At 40.8% G+C, this 15,406-nt stretch overlaps 1 protein-coding gene across 2 annotated transcripts in view; it reads right to left on the bottom strand.

The window, feature by feature from the left end:
• The window catches only part of LOC129102444 (mediator of RNA polymerase II transcription subunit 13-like), a 73,933-nt gene that overhangs the window by 15,938 nt on the left and 42,589 nt on the right, over positions 1–15,406 (bottom strand). For both annotated transcript variants that reach the window (XM_054612604.1, XM_054612602.1), the window contains 2 exons: positions 13,153–13,237; positions 9,010–9,093 (listed from right to left, as the gene is read on the bottom strand). In XM_054612604.1, coding sequence (XP_054468579.1) covers positions 9,010–9,093; positions 13,153–13,237 — 169 coding nt within the window. The remainder of the gene's footprint in view (positions 1–9,009; positions 9,094–13,152; positions 13,238–15,406) is intronic.

Genomic DNA, 15,406 nt, shown 5'->3' with positions numbered 1-15,406 from the left:
GGAATGTGGCGGTGTACATCTTCTGTGTGTGAATAGTGAGCTGATCATACATGGATGTGAACAACATCTTTCACAACATGAAAAATGTGATTAATTTGCAATATGAGTTTGGACTGTAAAACAGAATCTCGTTGTCCAATTACACAAACATTTCACTTCACAACTGTTAACTTAATTGAATCGAGATTTAAACGTAATCAAAATCACATTTAATTCTGTTAAATTTGAGATTAACCCATAAATCAAATCTATTGGAACACAAACGTACAACATTGATATGCCGATCTTTCGGGCCTTGGCATGACAGATGATGAGTGCTTTTCTCCAACAGCAATTTGAAGAACAAACTCAGAATGTGTCTCCTCGCTAAACTCTACCTACATTGATCATCTTCATCCTTTCCCACACGGGCTCCTTATTGCGGGTATAAATCCTCATTTGCTTATGACTGATTGTGGCGACTACATGTTTACATATGCAGCGCTCTCTTTATTACACAGCCCAGGCATAGCTCATCACGCATTGCTCCTTTTTTTAATCACAGAGGAGGAATTGTTTGGGCCTTATTGCAATCTACATACCAGTGGGCGGGCTGGACATCATTAACAACCAGGATGGCTTCACTGATGTATATTTTTAATCTATAAAGCTCCTCACCACCTTGGTTTATATATATCAGACTGACAATTAAGTCAGCAGGTACTGTAATATCCTTGTTATTACCCTGCTGCCTATGCAATATCGCCTTTGCCCTGAGGGAGCTGGACCTCCATTTGAGCTGTAATGGATCATCAAATTCAATAAAATGGCCAATTCCACACAGTCACTCATGGGCAGAACTAAACACAGTCTTGAGGGAGGCCAAATATCTTTTGGTGTTGACCATGGCGGCCTCCAGATGGCGCCGAGTGCACCCAAAGAGAGAAGAAGAGGCCAATTTCTCTGCTTCATAAACATTCCTGATGCTCCCGGCAAAGAAAATACACCCTCATAACAGGTGGTTTAAACACGATGATGCACGATCACAGGAGGAGGAGCAGAGCTAAAGTGCATGCATAGCATACAGAAGAACAAGTCGCCTTCACACCTACAGGCACACTCTCTCTCTCTCTCTCACACGCAACGCCGCTCGTCTGTCATCTCCACAATTCACATCTGTACAATGCACGAGTCAAAATGCTTTCAATGCAACTGCTCTCCAATCTTGTCCTCAGTGCATCATTACACATATGAAGAGCTATAAATAGCTGCATGGGGAAGCTCAGGGGAACAGCTGCAAGTCAAGAGTGCCACCAGTCCAGCTAACTGACATGCCCATATGCAACAGCCATAATTTACATTTAGAATATTTATCGAGTCGATTGAAGCTTTAAGACAAATGCTCCAATTATCTTTTGTGTTTTGTGATTCTTCATGAAGTAATTTAGCTATATGGATAAACACGGATAATGGCACTTAAGACAAATAAGTCAGTTAGTCTTTTTATCATAGGGGTGGTTGGTTGATTGATTGATTAAATTGTATGTATTTCACCGTGTTACACTTTGTGCTCTTGCTGCCCTGCACAGATTAAATAAGGCTGTGAAATGAAGCATCCTTTCAAATTTATTTCCCTCTTGTGTTGATAATTCTGTTTATACTGTTATTATATATTTTTATGAGATGGGTGTGCACTGATCGGGACTAATGAGAGTACAAAAAACACGACTCCCTTAAGACCCCTCGTAAAAAAAAAAAAAAAAAAACGGCAGCTCTGGCCAAATAGCGGGGAATAGCTGTTGAAAATCATCTGTTCTCACTTTCTAGAGCTGTCTCTTTTGGTGTCATAAAATCCGACAGCGATCTAGAAGAATTAGTGGCTTGATACTTTTGATATTTCAGCTGGAATTATTGTGTGCTGATGAAGGAATTGTTCACCTTGGTGCTCTCAATTAAATCTACTTTATAAATTATAAAGCAAAGCCCCCAAAAAAGCCACTGATGAATTTAAATTGAATATTGTGTACAGAGAGGAAATCAGTCTTCATTAACTAATGTGCAACTATTATGACCTAAGACCTTTTATAGCTGCAATAAAGTGCAATTAAATGTGATTCAGTGGAAAGCAGAACTACAAAAAGAGCATCAAACTGTAGGCTGACGCAGCTGGGAGATTGATGCTCCCTGTCCTTTTACAAAGGGCATTTTTCTGCACTGTAAGCGGGTGTGAGTGTGTGGACACACTGGGCTTCTTGCATCCTCGGGGGACATTTGTGCACTCGGCAAAGTGTGCGTGTGAGTGTGTTGTTTTTTTTTTTGTATATACGTGTGTGTGAGGCCAGTGGACAGAGATGTGAGGCAGCTGTGTGTGCTGGGCTGCATGAGTACAGGTATTAATAAATGAAGAGGAGTGATGGCTGAGACTCGCCTCAGGGCTGACAGTACTGGAGAGATATAGAGAGGAGACAGAGAGAGAGAGAGAGAGGGAAGAGGGGGTGTGTGTGTGGGGGGGGGGACGACTTGAGAAAAATAAGTGAGAGTGAGAGGAGGAAGAAAGGAGGAAGAGGAGGGCAGAAAGAAAGACAGCCATAGAAGAAGATGGAGAAAGAGTGAGCACTAGAGGTAGAGCAATTAAGGAAATTCCATGAACGAGAGACGAAAGGGGGAAAATAGAAGGAGAGAGAGGACATGAGGAAGACAGGGAAGGAAGATACAGTGTAAGATGAGGAGCGAGAGCAAAACGAGTGTGAGAGAAAGAGGAGGAGGTGAATAATTCAGTTCCACGCACCACAATTGCTGCATACATATCGATGAGATCAGAGTTTTAATGGGTGGCTACTGAGCACAGTTTTATAGTGAAATCAATCAGGGAGTGTAGATCTGGAGAACACACACACATAACACACTCGGTGTACGCCTGTGTGTCTATTTCATTTGGCTTCATATGTATGGTATGTGTCTAAGCTTGTATGCCAGAAAAAATACAGTAAGATATATTGTATCATATGTGTGCAAATGTGTATATATGGTATGCATGAAGAGGGAAGACTACTACATGTGACAACAGACATACGTGCATCTCACTCCTGTTTGCCACTGAAAAAAAAAAAAGGTGAAGCGACTGTGTTGGGTTTATGTGACAACATGTGTCTTTGCACCTCATCACGGCGCCACCAGCCAGCCAGGCAGCCAGGCAGCCAGCAGGGGAGCTGGTTAATGTCCGACATGCATCATGGATTTGACACACATGCATCTGTGTGTACACTCACACGCACACAAAATAGCAATGCTTGTGGGGACGCTCTCATATCTAACCCAGTGGGAGTGAAAAATAAAACAAGATTAGATTAGAAAGCAATAAACAGTTAAAAAGAAATGTGCACAGAAAGCTTTTTTTTTTTTACACTGTTAGAGGCATCTTAAGCTCATGATGAGATAGCTTTGTTTAGATATCATTAACAGTCGTATGCACTAAGCAGGCATGATAGCATTTTCCTAGACTCTCAAATCTGGGGGATTAATCTGTGCCTTAAATGCTCTGTCTGCCACCACAGCAGCACCATTATGAGTTATCTTCATCTTTTTTCGCTGCCTAACTCTCCCTACACATTCTGAACAGATCTTTTGGAAGCACAAGAAAGTCCACACTGCTCTGGTGGAGCGATGTAGAGGATGTTTACCCTCTTGTAAGCTCTTGTGAGCAGCATGTACACACATGCTCTGAAAGTCCTTCCACTGCAGCGGCACAATGACTTTATTCCATACAAACAAATCCAACCAAAACACCAAAACTCTCAGGCTAATGCAGGTGTGTGCGCATGTTCCTGCACGCATACATGACACACCAGTATTAACACGAACATAAGGGGGATGCATTCAGCTTGATGTATTATTCAGTGGCTCCCAGTGGGTGGTTTTAGCCAGTGTTGCTATCACAATGTTTGTGCTCAAACACTGCTCCAACTATGTATATGGATTCTCAATGAAAAAGGTGCTCAAGGACACAAACTGTGCACACACATCGCCTTCTCTGTGGGCACAAGATGCACGGAAAACAAATATCAGTCTGCAGCAATCAAAATTAGATTTCTTGTTATTCCTGAAAAACAGCAGAGAATAACTGTGAATACCGGCTTTTATCTTCATGTCTGTGGTCCTAATAAAAAAAAGAGGAAAGGATCTGTTAGAAGGCTGTTGCTGTGATGTATCACCATCCTCTCTATTGATCTATGTGGGTTTTTTTCCCCCCCTTTCTCTTTCTTTTTTCTCACTCCCCCTCCCAGTGGTTTTACCTGGTAATATTAGAAATCTGGAGGACAGCGCCTCACGTGTTCTCTGCTTTCCGTCTCTAGGGAGACCCCAGACACATGTAGAACAACACGTTTCAAAGGAGAAAACGCAAATATTACAGCAATCCAAATATTTATCAAGGGTAAATTAATGGGTGCCACTTCTGAACTTTTATCTTAAAAGCACAAATAAATGACTTAAATAACGTCGAACTAGACACGACATCAGATACTGTCTCAGTCTGCTGGTACATTAACATTTTAATAGCTCCAGTGCAAAGTAGTCAATTAATGAGTCTGCTTAAATCTCATCTCTCTCTCTCTCTAAAAGCTGTTTTACTACTGATTGAAGCACATATTATAGTAACAGTCAAATTCATAAATGACTGCAAAAGCGGTACTATAGTTTTTATTGTTGTTTTCTCTCTCTCTCACACACACACACACACGCACGCGCACGCACACGCACACACACACACACACTTACTTCCGTGTCATTAATATATTAGTTGCTTTGAGCTGGCTCCTATGAAGGAAATGGAAAAAAGTTTTCTAAATCTAATATTAAAGGAGCCAGAGAATTGTACTTTGTACGGTCATGGTGACCTGAAGAACTAAGTACAGTTCCATCGACTTCCATTGAAAACATTATCATCTTGAAGTTTCTAGCTTTAAAGTTTGCATAAGTAGTGGAGGGCAAAGCAAAAGTCTGGACGGCGGAATAATAAAGAGCAAGAAGAACAATGTACGGGATGTCTTCTGGGGTTCTACTAACAAGTATTTATTGACTGTATTGAAAGTATTGAAAAACTAATTAAGAATTCCTCACTCAGCACTCTTTCTAAATCCTTATGTTTTAAATCCAAACCCTAAGTCATTTTCACAACTGGTCTTTATAAGCCAGTCACAGTCCAGCATATATTCAGTCAGTTACCTTTATAACAAATAATCAGAAAGACCCCAAGTCAGAAAATCTTAGGATTCTACAACACATCTGGGATCTTATGCCATTTACTCATTAACTATTTTATATATTTATACTGATAATTGTTTTCTGTAATGAAAGAAAAAAAAAATGTGATTATTTTTTCTGGAAATTGAATAAATAAGTTGTCTTTTTGAAGTAACCATATGGTAAGGCCTATTTTTGTTTACTCCTGTGCGAATCCTGAGAAATTTAAATTAATAGTGCTTTTGAATTTAGACAAAATAATGTGTATCATGATATCTTGATAAAGGATTTCATCACAAAATGATTTACTTGAAAGACGATAAATCATCATTTTGAATTATCACGCAGCCCTAATTCATGTAAGCCTTAAAAGCCTTACATTTTAAGATTTTTTTAATACATCTAACTATTACTGATGTGTTAGCATCATGTTGAACACAACATGTTTTTGACAGAAGCATGTGACTTTCTTTCTCTCACTTATATCAACTGGGAGTTCAAGTTTTTTTTCAGTCCCTGAAGTATCAGGAGAAAGATTTAACCAAACATACCAATTACTTTTTTTTTTCCAGTTTTTACTTGCTCATTATTCTTGGTGTTTGTTCTCGCCTGTCTGTTTATCATTAAACTTGATTAAATTTAATTTATTTTCATATTAAGGAGGACTTTGTACAAACCCCCCTGGCTCCTATTCTCCCCAGCATAAATCCATTCACCATGCTATTTAAATTGTGCAAATGAATAAAAGTAAACAATCTTGGTATCTGTAGAAAATATCGCACAAGCCTAATCAGAGATGCATGCCCAGTGGAGTTTTGCTAAAATGTGAAGTGGTATGAGAAATGAATGTTTTTGATACATATTTTTGTTGTTGTTTATATTTCTGGAGATTCTGTGACCTTGTGATGTGGCCTAACACCGAATGTTTGTTGCCTAGGAGATGGCTAATATTTCAATGTCATTTGTCCCAGGGGACGGTAGGGGAGGGGAGGGAAGGAGGGGAGAGGAGAGGAGAGGAGGGGAGAGGCTTATTCTCTCAGGTCAGGTAAGGATTTGAGTGCTTTTAAAAAAAAGTAGTTTAAATAGACAGAGCAACTTGTTTCTGTTTCATGGTCTAGCACCAGAGGACGGCTCTATTACACCGTTATATATATCAATATATTATTTATGCATGAGTATATGGTCATTAATGTGAATGAAAACACCTAGATTAACAAATATCCTTTGTAGTGTATTTGGCATGCACAGAATTGACTGAACTGATGAGAGAGACAGTCTTTAATACATCCATTCAGCCGTCCATAGTAATGATTAATTTACGACCACCCATCTTCTCTGATCCCCACCTCCCCTCCATGCATACTGAGCCTCTCTCTCTCTCTCTCTCTCTGTGTCTCTGTGTGTCTGTGTGTGTGTGTGTGTGTGTGTGTGTGTGTGTGTGTGTGTGTGTGTGTGTGTGTGTGTGTGTGTGTGTGTGTGTGTGTGTGTGTGTGTGTGTGTGTGTGTGTGTGTGTGTGTGTGTGTGTGTGTGTGTGTGTGTGTGTCTCTCTCTCTGTAACTCTCTCTTGCTCCCCTCAGCGTCTGATGCAATCCGTTACCAACCCGGAGTGCCTTCCTCTCATTCAGACACAAAGAGAGCACGAGCGTTGTGCGAGGAGAGGAGGAGGGGGGGGAGGGGAGGGGGAGGAGAGGGGGAGGGTGGTTTGGATGTGTCCTGGATGTGCCAATCCTCGCCGTGCCCAGGGGACACATAGGAGATAAACACCAGATAAGCCTGACAAAGGTGGTGACGCCAAGGCACAGGAGTTGGCACCGGTAAGGGGGAATTAACATTGGCAATAGAGCGCCCCCTGTTGGGGATAAAAAGGCACAGTGGTGGAGTGAAGAAGAGACAAAGGAGCTGGTTACAACTGTGGCAAGAGGTCAGTGTATGCCTAACTGAGCAATGCTCCCTCATGGCATAAAGGCAGTGACAGCCAGGGATCTGCAGGGGTCCTTAAGGCTCACACTGTCAATTGTGGGGCAACACTGCTATTCTGGGAACGAGGGCTGTGTGTGTGTGTGTGTGTGTGTGTGTGGCCATTTAGGACAGCATGTGTGCTGGAAGCAAGCAGTGGAGACATGTGGAAAGGAAAAAATGCCATGGATCCCTTAGACAATGTGATACACGCAACACCTGCAGAGTGCAAGCATGCAACAGCATGGCTAGTGGTGCAGACATCTGCATTAGATTTGTATTTGTTTGTGCTATATGGGCTAGAGAAAGCTTCTCTCTTCCTCCCGTTCTCCCTCTCCGCCTCTCCTTCCAGGATGCTCAATAATTTACAGATAGAACAAGTCAGGATTGGCTCAGCAGGGGGCGTACCAGCTGACAACATATTCATATAGAGCTGTCAAAACGGGGAGGATTTACATGACGCACAAAAGAGACACACACACACACATGTAATTCTCTGCACTGAAACACTGAGTGTAATTTCAGAAAGAGACGTGCTTGTATGCATGCAGTATGTATGCACACACACAGCCACCACTTACCACACTAATGTCATTTACTGATCAGTGACTCTATATGATTCACTACCATTTTGGTTTTTTTCCTCTTTTCTCTTCCAAGCAAAGTCTTAGCCTTTTTTAATCTGATAATTCAATTTGATATTTCAATCTGATAATCACCGCGTACGCCCAGTGAGAGTGAGAAATATAACGTGAGAAGTTTGGTGTTCATGTAGAGTGTTAAGTGTAAAATGTCTATTTGATTCACATCCTTTCCACTGTCATCAAACCATTCAGCAACCCCTCATGCCCTGCATCGAAACACCTGTTTTTCCTTTCATTTATCACCTCTACGTGCAATATATTTTACCATGAGAGTGCTTTCAGGTACAACAAATTTAACAGTCACGTCAGGCTTCCTCACAGTATTTCTGCGAAATGCTATACGGATGCAATACAAGTGACACACACTCTCTTGAGATGACACACGGCGTGCCTCACTGAGGGACTTCCACCTGCTCTTGAACAACAACTAAGTTTGCAACAGCGCATCACAGCACAGTGCGCTTGTGTCAGCAACTTTTTAGAGCCAGAGTTTTCTGTGCATCTCTTAATTTGTACCACATCTGAATGACAATGCAATTTACGGACATCTCGTTAAAAAACTAAAAATATAAATAAAAATATGTTTTTAATGCGTTTGCTCCCTCTATGCGGTATACTAACAGATATCTAAAATAAGCAATTTGACAGCTAAGTGGTTTCCTGCTGGAATGCAATTAAGCACCGCTAAGTTAGAGATGTGAGGAATGTTGCATCCTCACCATCAGAAGAAGTTGAATTGGGCAGACTGTAATAGCCGAAGCAACAAGCTGAGCAACTGTCATCGCACCCACACCTCTTTTTTACTCTGTTTCAGTCTCTCTGACTGTCTCCCGCATTACCCACTAACACAGCGTGACACACGCACACACAGCGTCTCACACACACACAGCGTCTCACACACACACACACACACCCCCCCTCTCTCTCTCAGAGAGAGAGAGAGCTGTGAGAGCTCGACTCAGCTCGGCACTCACCTCTCACCACCATTCCCCGTTTTTTGTTTTTTTTAACAGACTAACACCATGAGCCAGCCATTGGAACATCAAGGAGAGGGGACTCGACAAAAATACTGAACCACATGAAAGCCGTTCACGCTGCCTCGCTGTGTCACACCCGCTCACACATGGACCTCCGTAGTGTAGATTTTCTCACAGACTAACATACGTGAAACCTGGTGGCAGTTCTTACCTGTTGCCCAACGACTTTTCTTGCAGTTCATGTGGCTTGAAGAACCACTTCCCGATCCTCACAAAGCCCTTATCCATCAAACATCTGCAGCAGTAAAGGAGAAGAAGGAGAAGCCAACAGAGGAGAGGAAAAAAGTTTTTCATTAGACAAGGAACAAGAGAGTCGGGAAATGGTTTAACATCTTGTATAATGCACCTCCACATATAAATCATGCAACAAGTAGTATTCTTGAGAGGCTTAGAGTGGTTTTGATTCAACTCATTGGTGATTTTTTTATGTGGTGGTGTTGGAATTCATTACAATACAGACTGTTTCTCAATGACAGCTTCCAGAATATCAGGGCTTCAGGCCTTAGCTTACGTGAGTAGAAACTGTTTAAAGTGTTTTTATATTTTGTTGACCTAAGATAAATTAAATCACTTTTTGAAATCATTCTATCTAGCGCCACAATCTAATAAGCCACAAGGCCTGCATAAACATAATCATTTTGACCTTAACTTTGGCTCGTTGCCTGTTATGGTTATAAGGTTTTATGATCTCACTAATTATTCAAAAACTGAGTCAAGACTTTGAGGAGTTGCGACCAAGTGAATATACCAACAATATTTAATGAACTTTATTGTCCCCAAAGGGACATTTGTCTTTGACTCAAATGCTGCACACATGATATTACACACAACATATCATCTTTTCATTATAGCTGCCTCCATAGTAGTAAAAAAAAAGAAACAGACAAACAAAGCTACACGTACCAAAGAACATCACAACCACCAAATCCTTATTAAGGTATTCACAAATGAGTCAAGACCAGACCAGTGTGAGTCCACCACTTCATGACGGACTTACGATAAATTGCGGAACATGCAAACCAGAGGTATCCTCAAATGGATGTATGTGGATCAACATTCCCATGAAAAAAGATTCCTCTTCATTCACCTCATTTATTGCCTATATACTGTGTGTGTGCGCGTTTATGTATAAGTGATGAAATGTCTTTATAAAATATTCAAAATGCAATGCAGAGGTGAATTGTATATGTGGGAATTTCCCTTTGTTTTCTTTGAGCAATTGCAGTAATAACTGACACAGAGACCTTCAAAAAGTACTCTCATACCCAGACCGATCTTCAGTTCTACAATACCGGTGCAGAGGAAAAGGAAAGGTAATCGTCTTCTAATCTGCTTTGCCCCAAAGTGGTGTGCACTCTAACACATAGTTTTCCAAAACCCTTTTCTCTCTTCAGATCAAAATGTGATCACACCAAACAGTTCAGTCATACTCCCTATTTGGCTACCCCACCATCTGTGCACCTCTTCACCTCATGTCGGCCTCCTTTCAGAGACAAAACTGAGCGCTCTAAGAACTTTGACTCGTCTCTGTGTGTAGGTGCCAGTGAATTCCCTGCTGGATCCTCTGACCCGGGTCAAGGAATTACAAAATTATTCTGTGGACTTCTCTGCACTATCCAAAGCTTTTAGCCTGCAGCTCCATCTTTGGTACAGTCTTATCAACCCCAAACAATTCATTTTAGAAGAACATTTACAAAGAAACTGGACTTAAAGTGGATTGGTTACATCATGGCAGATACCCAAACCGCTTAATAAAGGTCAGCGTTGGCCTCGATACCAATTTGGTGTATGGGATCAATGTGCAAGGTCACTTCACTGGAGCCCTTACAAAGAATATACTGTGAGTGTTAACAGTGCATTATTCCTAAGGAGCAACTAATGTGATTAAATGCTGAAGCTAATGCAGACAAAGCCTCAAGATACAGCTCCTTCAATTGCTGGTTAAAAATAATACTCTTGGTGATATGATATTAGGATTATGATATTAGGCTCTTAAATGACAATTTTGCTTCTTCTAATGCATGTCTAGTTGTGTTTACTCATCTATCTTAAACCTGTCTTCATTTCCTAAGCTACATGGATACCTCACAAAGATCTGTTGACAAAACATTGACAAATTAAAACCACACGAAGTTGATATGGAGTACATTTACTTTTTACTTTACTTCACCAACAGAGAAAGAGCAACATTTGCATGAGTTTCCTCTCTTCATAACTCAGTTTTGGTCTCCACCAACTCCTGAGGGAAATGTCTGGCTGTTCAGCTTCTAGATGGTCTATTTACTGATCGAGAGCAATAACACTGAACCAAAACAGCAGAGTTGTATTTTGCCGTACAAACAAAACAAGAAGCTAAACAACACGGATATACTCTGCAGACGAGGACGAACTGCAAAATTTGGATTTTGAAAAATTCACCTCCTATCCCGTTGCATATCATTAAACCAATTGTTGATATAAAAAAAATTGATAAGAGCAGCTCTGAAGATAAATATGTTTGGGACCATGTGTGCTTGATTGACAGGCGTCTCAAGCCATCACACTTTATTTAGCGGTTCATTTTCTGGCCACAGTCAAAATCTGCTTCCAGTTCCAACTCTGGCTTCAGCCCAAACTTTTAGAAACCTTTTAGCAAAGTAATGCCCTTGTTTTTCTCTCATTTAATTATTTCCTATAGTACAGCACTTTAAAAGATATTGACAATGTATATAGTTAAGGGTAATTTGACTGATCAATATCTTTTTTATTTCTGTCCCACTCCAAACGTCCCATTGTAAACAATATGCTAACCTCTGAGTTGACTAAATCGTTGAAGATAATTTGTCCATTCCAGTCTTTTCCTGAAAATGAATAAATGTCAAAAAGAAGTCTAGTCCCTGGAGTATTGACTGAATAATTCCGCCGTCGTACAAAATCATCACGTTTAGTACATTAAGTTTTACTCATAGTACTCAATGTATTTTGTACTGTAGTTCTTAACATTTGTCATCTCTAAGTTTTATTTTTTCTCTGCTTGGTTTATTGAATTATTAATATTTTCTTTATTTGTAATTGTTTTTTTAGAACTCTGTTAATTCAAAACTAATTAAATAATAATAATAACTCTGTCAGTGACAGAGGTCAAATTTATCTGAATGATATGAAAGAGAAAGTGGAAATGATCCATCCTGTGTTGAAACGGTGAGCTATAAAAGGAGTTAGCTTCAAGGTAATAGGAAGGTTAATTCAACCTGCCCCCTATGATGATCACTGATGCTTAACTTAATAGAGAGCAAATATGTGCTGCTTCATTTAACAGATGGCTCTGACTCAGAAAGGAGAGCTTTGGGTACTTGAGCAAGTGATTCAGCGCTCAGATTATAATTTCATTAAGGTGAAGCTGCTGGAAGAAAAAACTGAAACTGTCTGTCAATACGACACAAAGTTCTTTTGTTTGTTCTTGTTCATTTAAGAGACAAAAGTGACTTTCAGAGTTCAGATTTAATTACTGATGATGTTAAACGTTGACTATTATGTTTTTCCTACTGTATAAAAAGTACAAAAAAATTGAATAAATCATTTTGAATGCCTGTTGTGTATGCGAAGGAGTGCTAAATACATATGACTAGTTATTCGTATTGATAATATTGTGCATATAGGGGCTTTAGTCTTCCCTAAGGAAAACTCACTTTCTACACATGATGCTCATCTCTCTAAATCAAACCTTTCCTGCACCAAAAACTACACCCTACTTTCAGTTATTGTAATTTATAAAATTAGTGTAAACATATATATTTTTTACTTACTATTACTTCCTAATTTAGCATTTATCAGCTCCTAATTAATACTATAGCACTAAATAAACCTTCAATAAATGTTTTATATCACCCTATTATGCAGCTATATCCAGCTATTAGGGCATTTGATGTGTTTATTAATTGTTGTCAACAACTAATTACAAGACATGTTTTATATCATTAATTAAAACTGTGCTTTCTTATGTTGTCTCTTAGTTCCTGTTCATACAGGAGCGTCCACTTGTTGGTGCTCACAGACAAAATACATTAATAAAAATGATATCTGCTTAAAACTACATCATAATTTGCCATGTACAATTTACTATATGCTGCTTATAAATACTAAATGGAGGTGCAACAGCGTATATATTTGCATTTATAGCATTTATAAATGCAAAAACGTCATAATACTGCAAGTTATATACACTTCATAAAATCGTTTACATTATATGTAACTATGCCAGTTATGCAACTTGTACTCATATTTTATGTACATCGTTAATGAGGTGCTTCTTTACCTTTCCAGCAGGTTGTGTATGGCCTTGAACAGGAGAGTCCTGCATTCGTAGGACAGCCCGCACTCCCAGAGACCCTCTTCAGCCACTGAAATAAAAGGAGAAAACAATCATGAAATTATAAATATCACTGTTTCATTATCTCGACAATAAAGAGAAGTAATGATATTTTCTGTGACAGCGAAACATCTGCAACCACCAGCTTGAGGATAATAAACAGCACATGATTCAGCGTTTAACTGCATGTGTTTATAGCCCTCTGTCAAAACATGCTGCATGTGCTGATGAGAGAACCAGCACATCATATCAGAAATTACACTGGAGATTGTTTATTTGTGTGTCTGTGTGTATGTGTGTATGCATGCATGCAGAGGGTGCTTGGCTGTACAACTGTCAGGTTGGCTGCAGCGACAGCCCAGTCAAACCCCATGCAGTTGTCAACAGCAGTTAGCTGGAGAGTGAGCGTGGCTGTATCTGTGCAGGCTGACACAGATGCTTGCATGCTCAGGTTTGTACACGCATACATGAGTTTTAACTCTTAACCTTTTTTTCTTTTCTTTGTAATTTAAGCAGCCGGAGACAAAACGTGGTCCAGTCAGCTGCACTTTGCCCGAGCTACTAACATGTCAGCAGCTAGTTCACGTGTGTCAGATGTGTTGTGAACAATTGAGCGCCCTCTTGGTTTCTTTAACCCCCCCGACACCAACCCCCAATACCCTTTCTCCCCAAAAGAACACACCAGCATACATAGACACACATACACGCACACACACAGCGGCCGGTTAACAGTGTTTCTCTTTGTTCTTTGCCATATACCTGCAGGGCTCCTGTAAGAACTGGAGGATTGTGGGTGGGTGTTGTGTTTGCTTATAGGGTGGTGGCAAACAAACCAAGCATCACAGAAATACACAAGAAAAAAAGCAAAGAGACACAGAGGCAGATCGCCTGGGGGATGGGTGGCATAAACCCCGGTGGAGGTTTTCTCTTTCCTCCTCATTCTCTTCCCTCATTTTGTGTGTGTGTGTGTGTGTGTGTGTGTGTGTGTGTGTGTGTGTGTGTGTGTGTGTGTGTGTGTGTGTGTGTGTGTGTGTGTGTGTGTGTGTGTGTGTGTGTGTGTGTGTGTGTGTGTGTGTGTGTGTGTGTATATTCCTTTCTCTTTCTCTGCTGCTTTGTTGATATTTCACTCCTTCGTCTTCTTCTTCTTCTTCTTCTTCATACCAGAGTGAATGAAATTTCCTTACTCGCCAGAATTACCCTGTAACCATGGAAACGCTGGCGGTGAGAACATGGCGCCCTGGCATTCAATTTCAACACTGGTCCCTCCCGCCCCTCACCCTCCTCCTTCTCCTCCTTCCTCTGTTCTATTGGTTCCAACACCCCTCCACCAGCACCACTACCTCCTCCTCCTCCCCCCACTCCCCCACCCACCCCTCATCTACTCCTGCTTCAGGGCTCAGACAGGAAGCTCGCTCTAGCCAGCTCCTCTACAGAGGAGAAAGATAGAGCGAGCACCACGAGCAGAATGCCAAGTCTCCGGCAAAGCCAGCTCATTAGCTCTAACTGTCTCTGTATCTCTCCCTCTCTTCAAAATCCCACAACTTTTTTTTTCTTCTTCCCCCACTCTGCCAATCCTCCGCGACCCATCTTCATTTAATCTCGTCGTGACCGACTCACAGCAGGCGCTTGACCCCCTATGACTCCAAAACTGTCACTGACGCCTCAAACCTCGCATCCTCCCAACACTCCCACCAATAAGTCAACAAAACCGAACCAAACGCAGGGAATAGGACTTAAAGTAACTTTTCCACATTTGCACCCCTAATTCCTGCACGTGGTTTTTTGGCTCCTAACAGAGCAGGTACAATGTGTTTTACAAATCCCAGCGGCGTTACTGTAGCAGCGAATGCTTAGACGCATAAGAAAACATGCAATCCACATTAGACGCTCCTGTTTATATTGTAGCTGTCAAAGAGCCAGCTCACTGCACCATATCATCACACGGTGTGACAAATCACTGTGGCAAGCAAACAAGGTCAGGCATCCGCACAAGCATGCAAAAAGAAAAAAATCAAATATATAGAAAATGGAGTGTGAAATAAAACAATGATCTGAAACATTAAAGAGTGATATTCTGTAGGGATCCATAAGGAACATCCTGGACCTGTCGTTTCATCAGCAGTCAGTCAGTGACCATCATGTTTTGACTTTTTACTGCCTGTTAATCAGGAGGAGGAACACAGATGGCCCAAGGGAAAAG

This window comes from Anoplopoma fimbria, chromosome 14 (assembly GCF_027596085.1).
Source record: "Anoplopoma fimbria isolate UVic2021 breed Golden Eagle Sablefish chromosome 14, Afim_UVic_2022, whole genome shotgun sequence".
Classification (NCBI taxonomy): domain Eukaryota; kingdom Metazoa; phylum Chordata; class Actinopteri; order Perciformes; family Anoplopomatidae; genus Anoplopoma; species Anoplopoma fimbria.
Note: the sequence above shows the minus strand (reverse complement) of the source record. Positions and strands in the feature narration are given on the sequence as shown.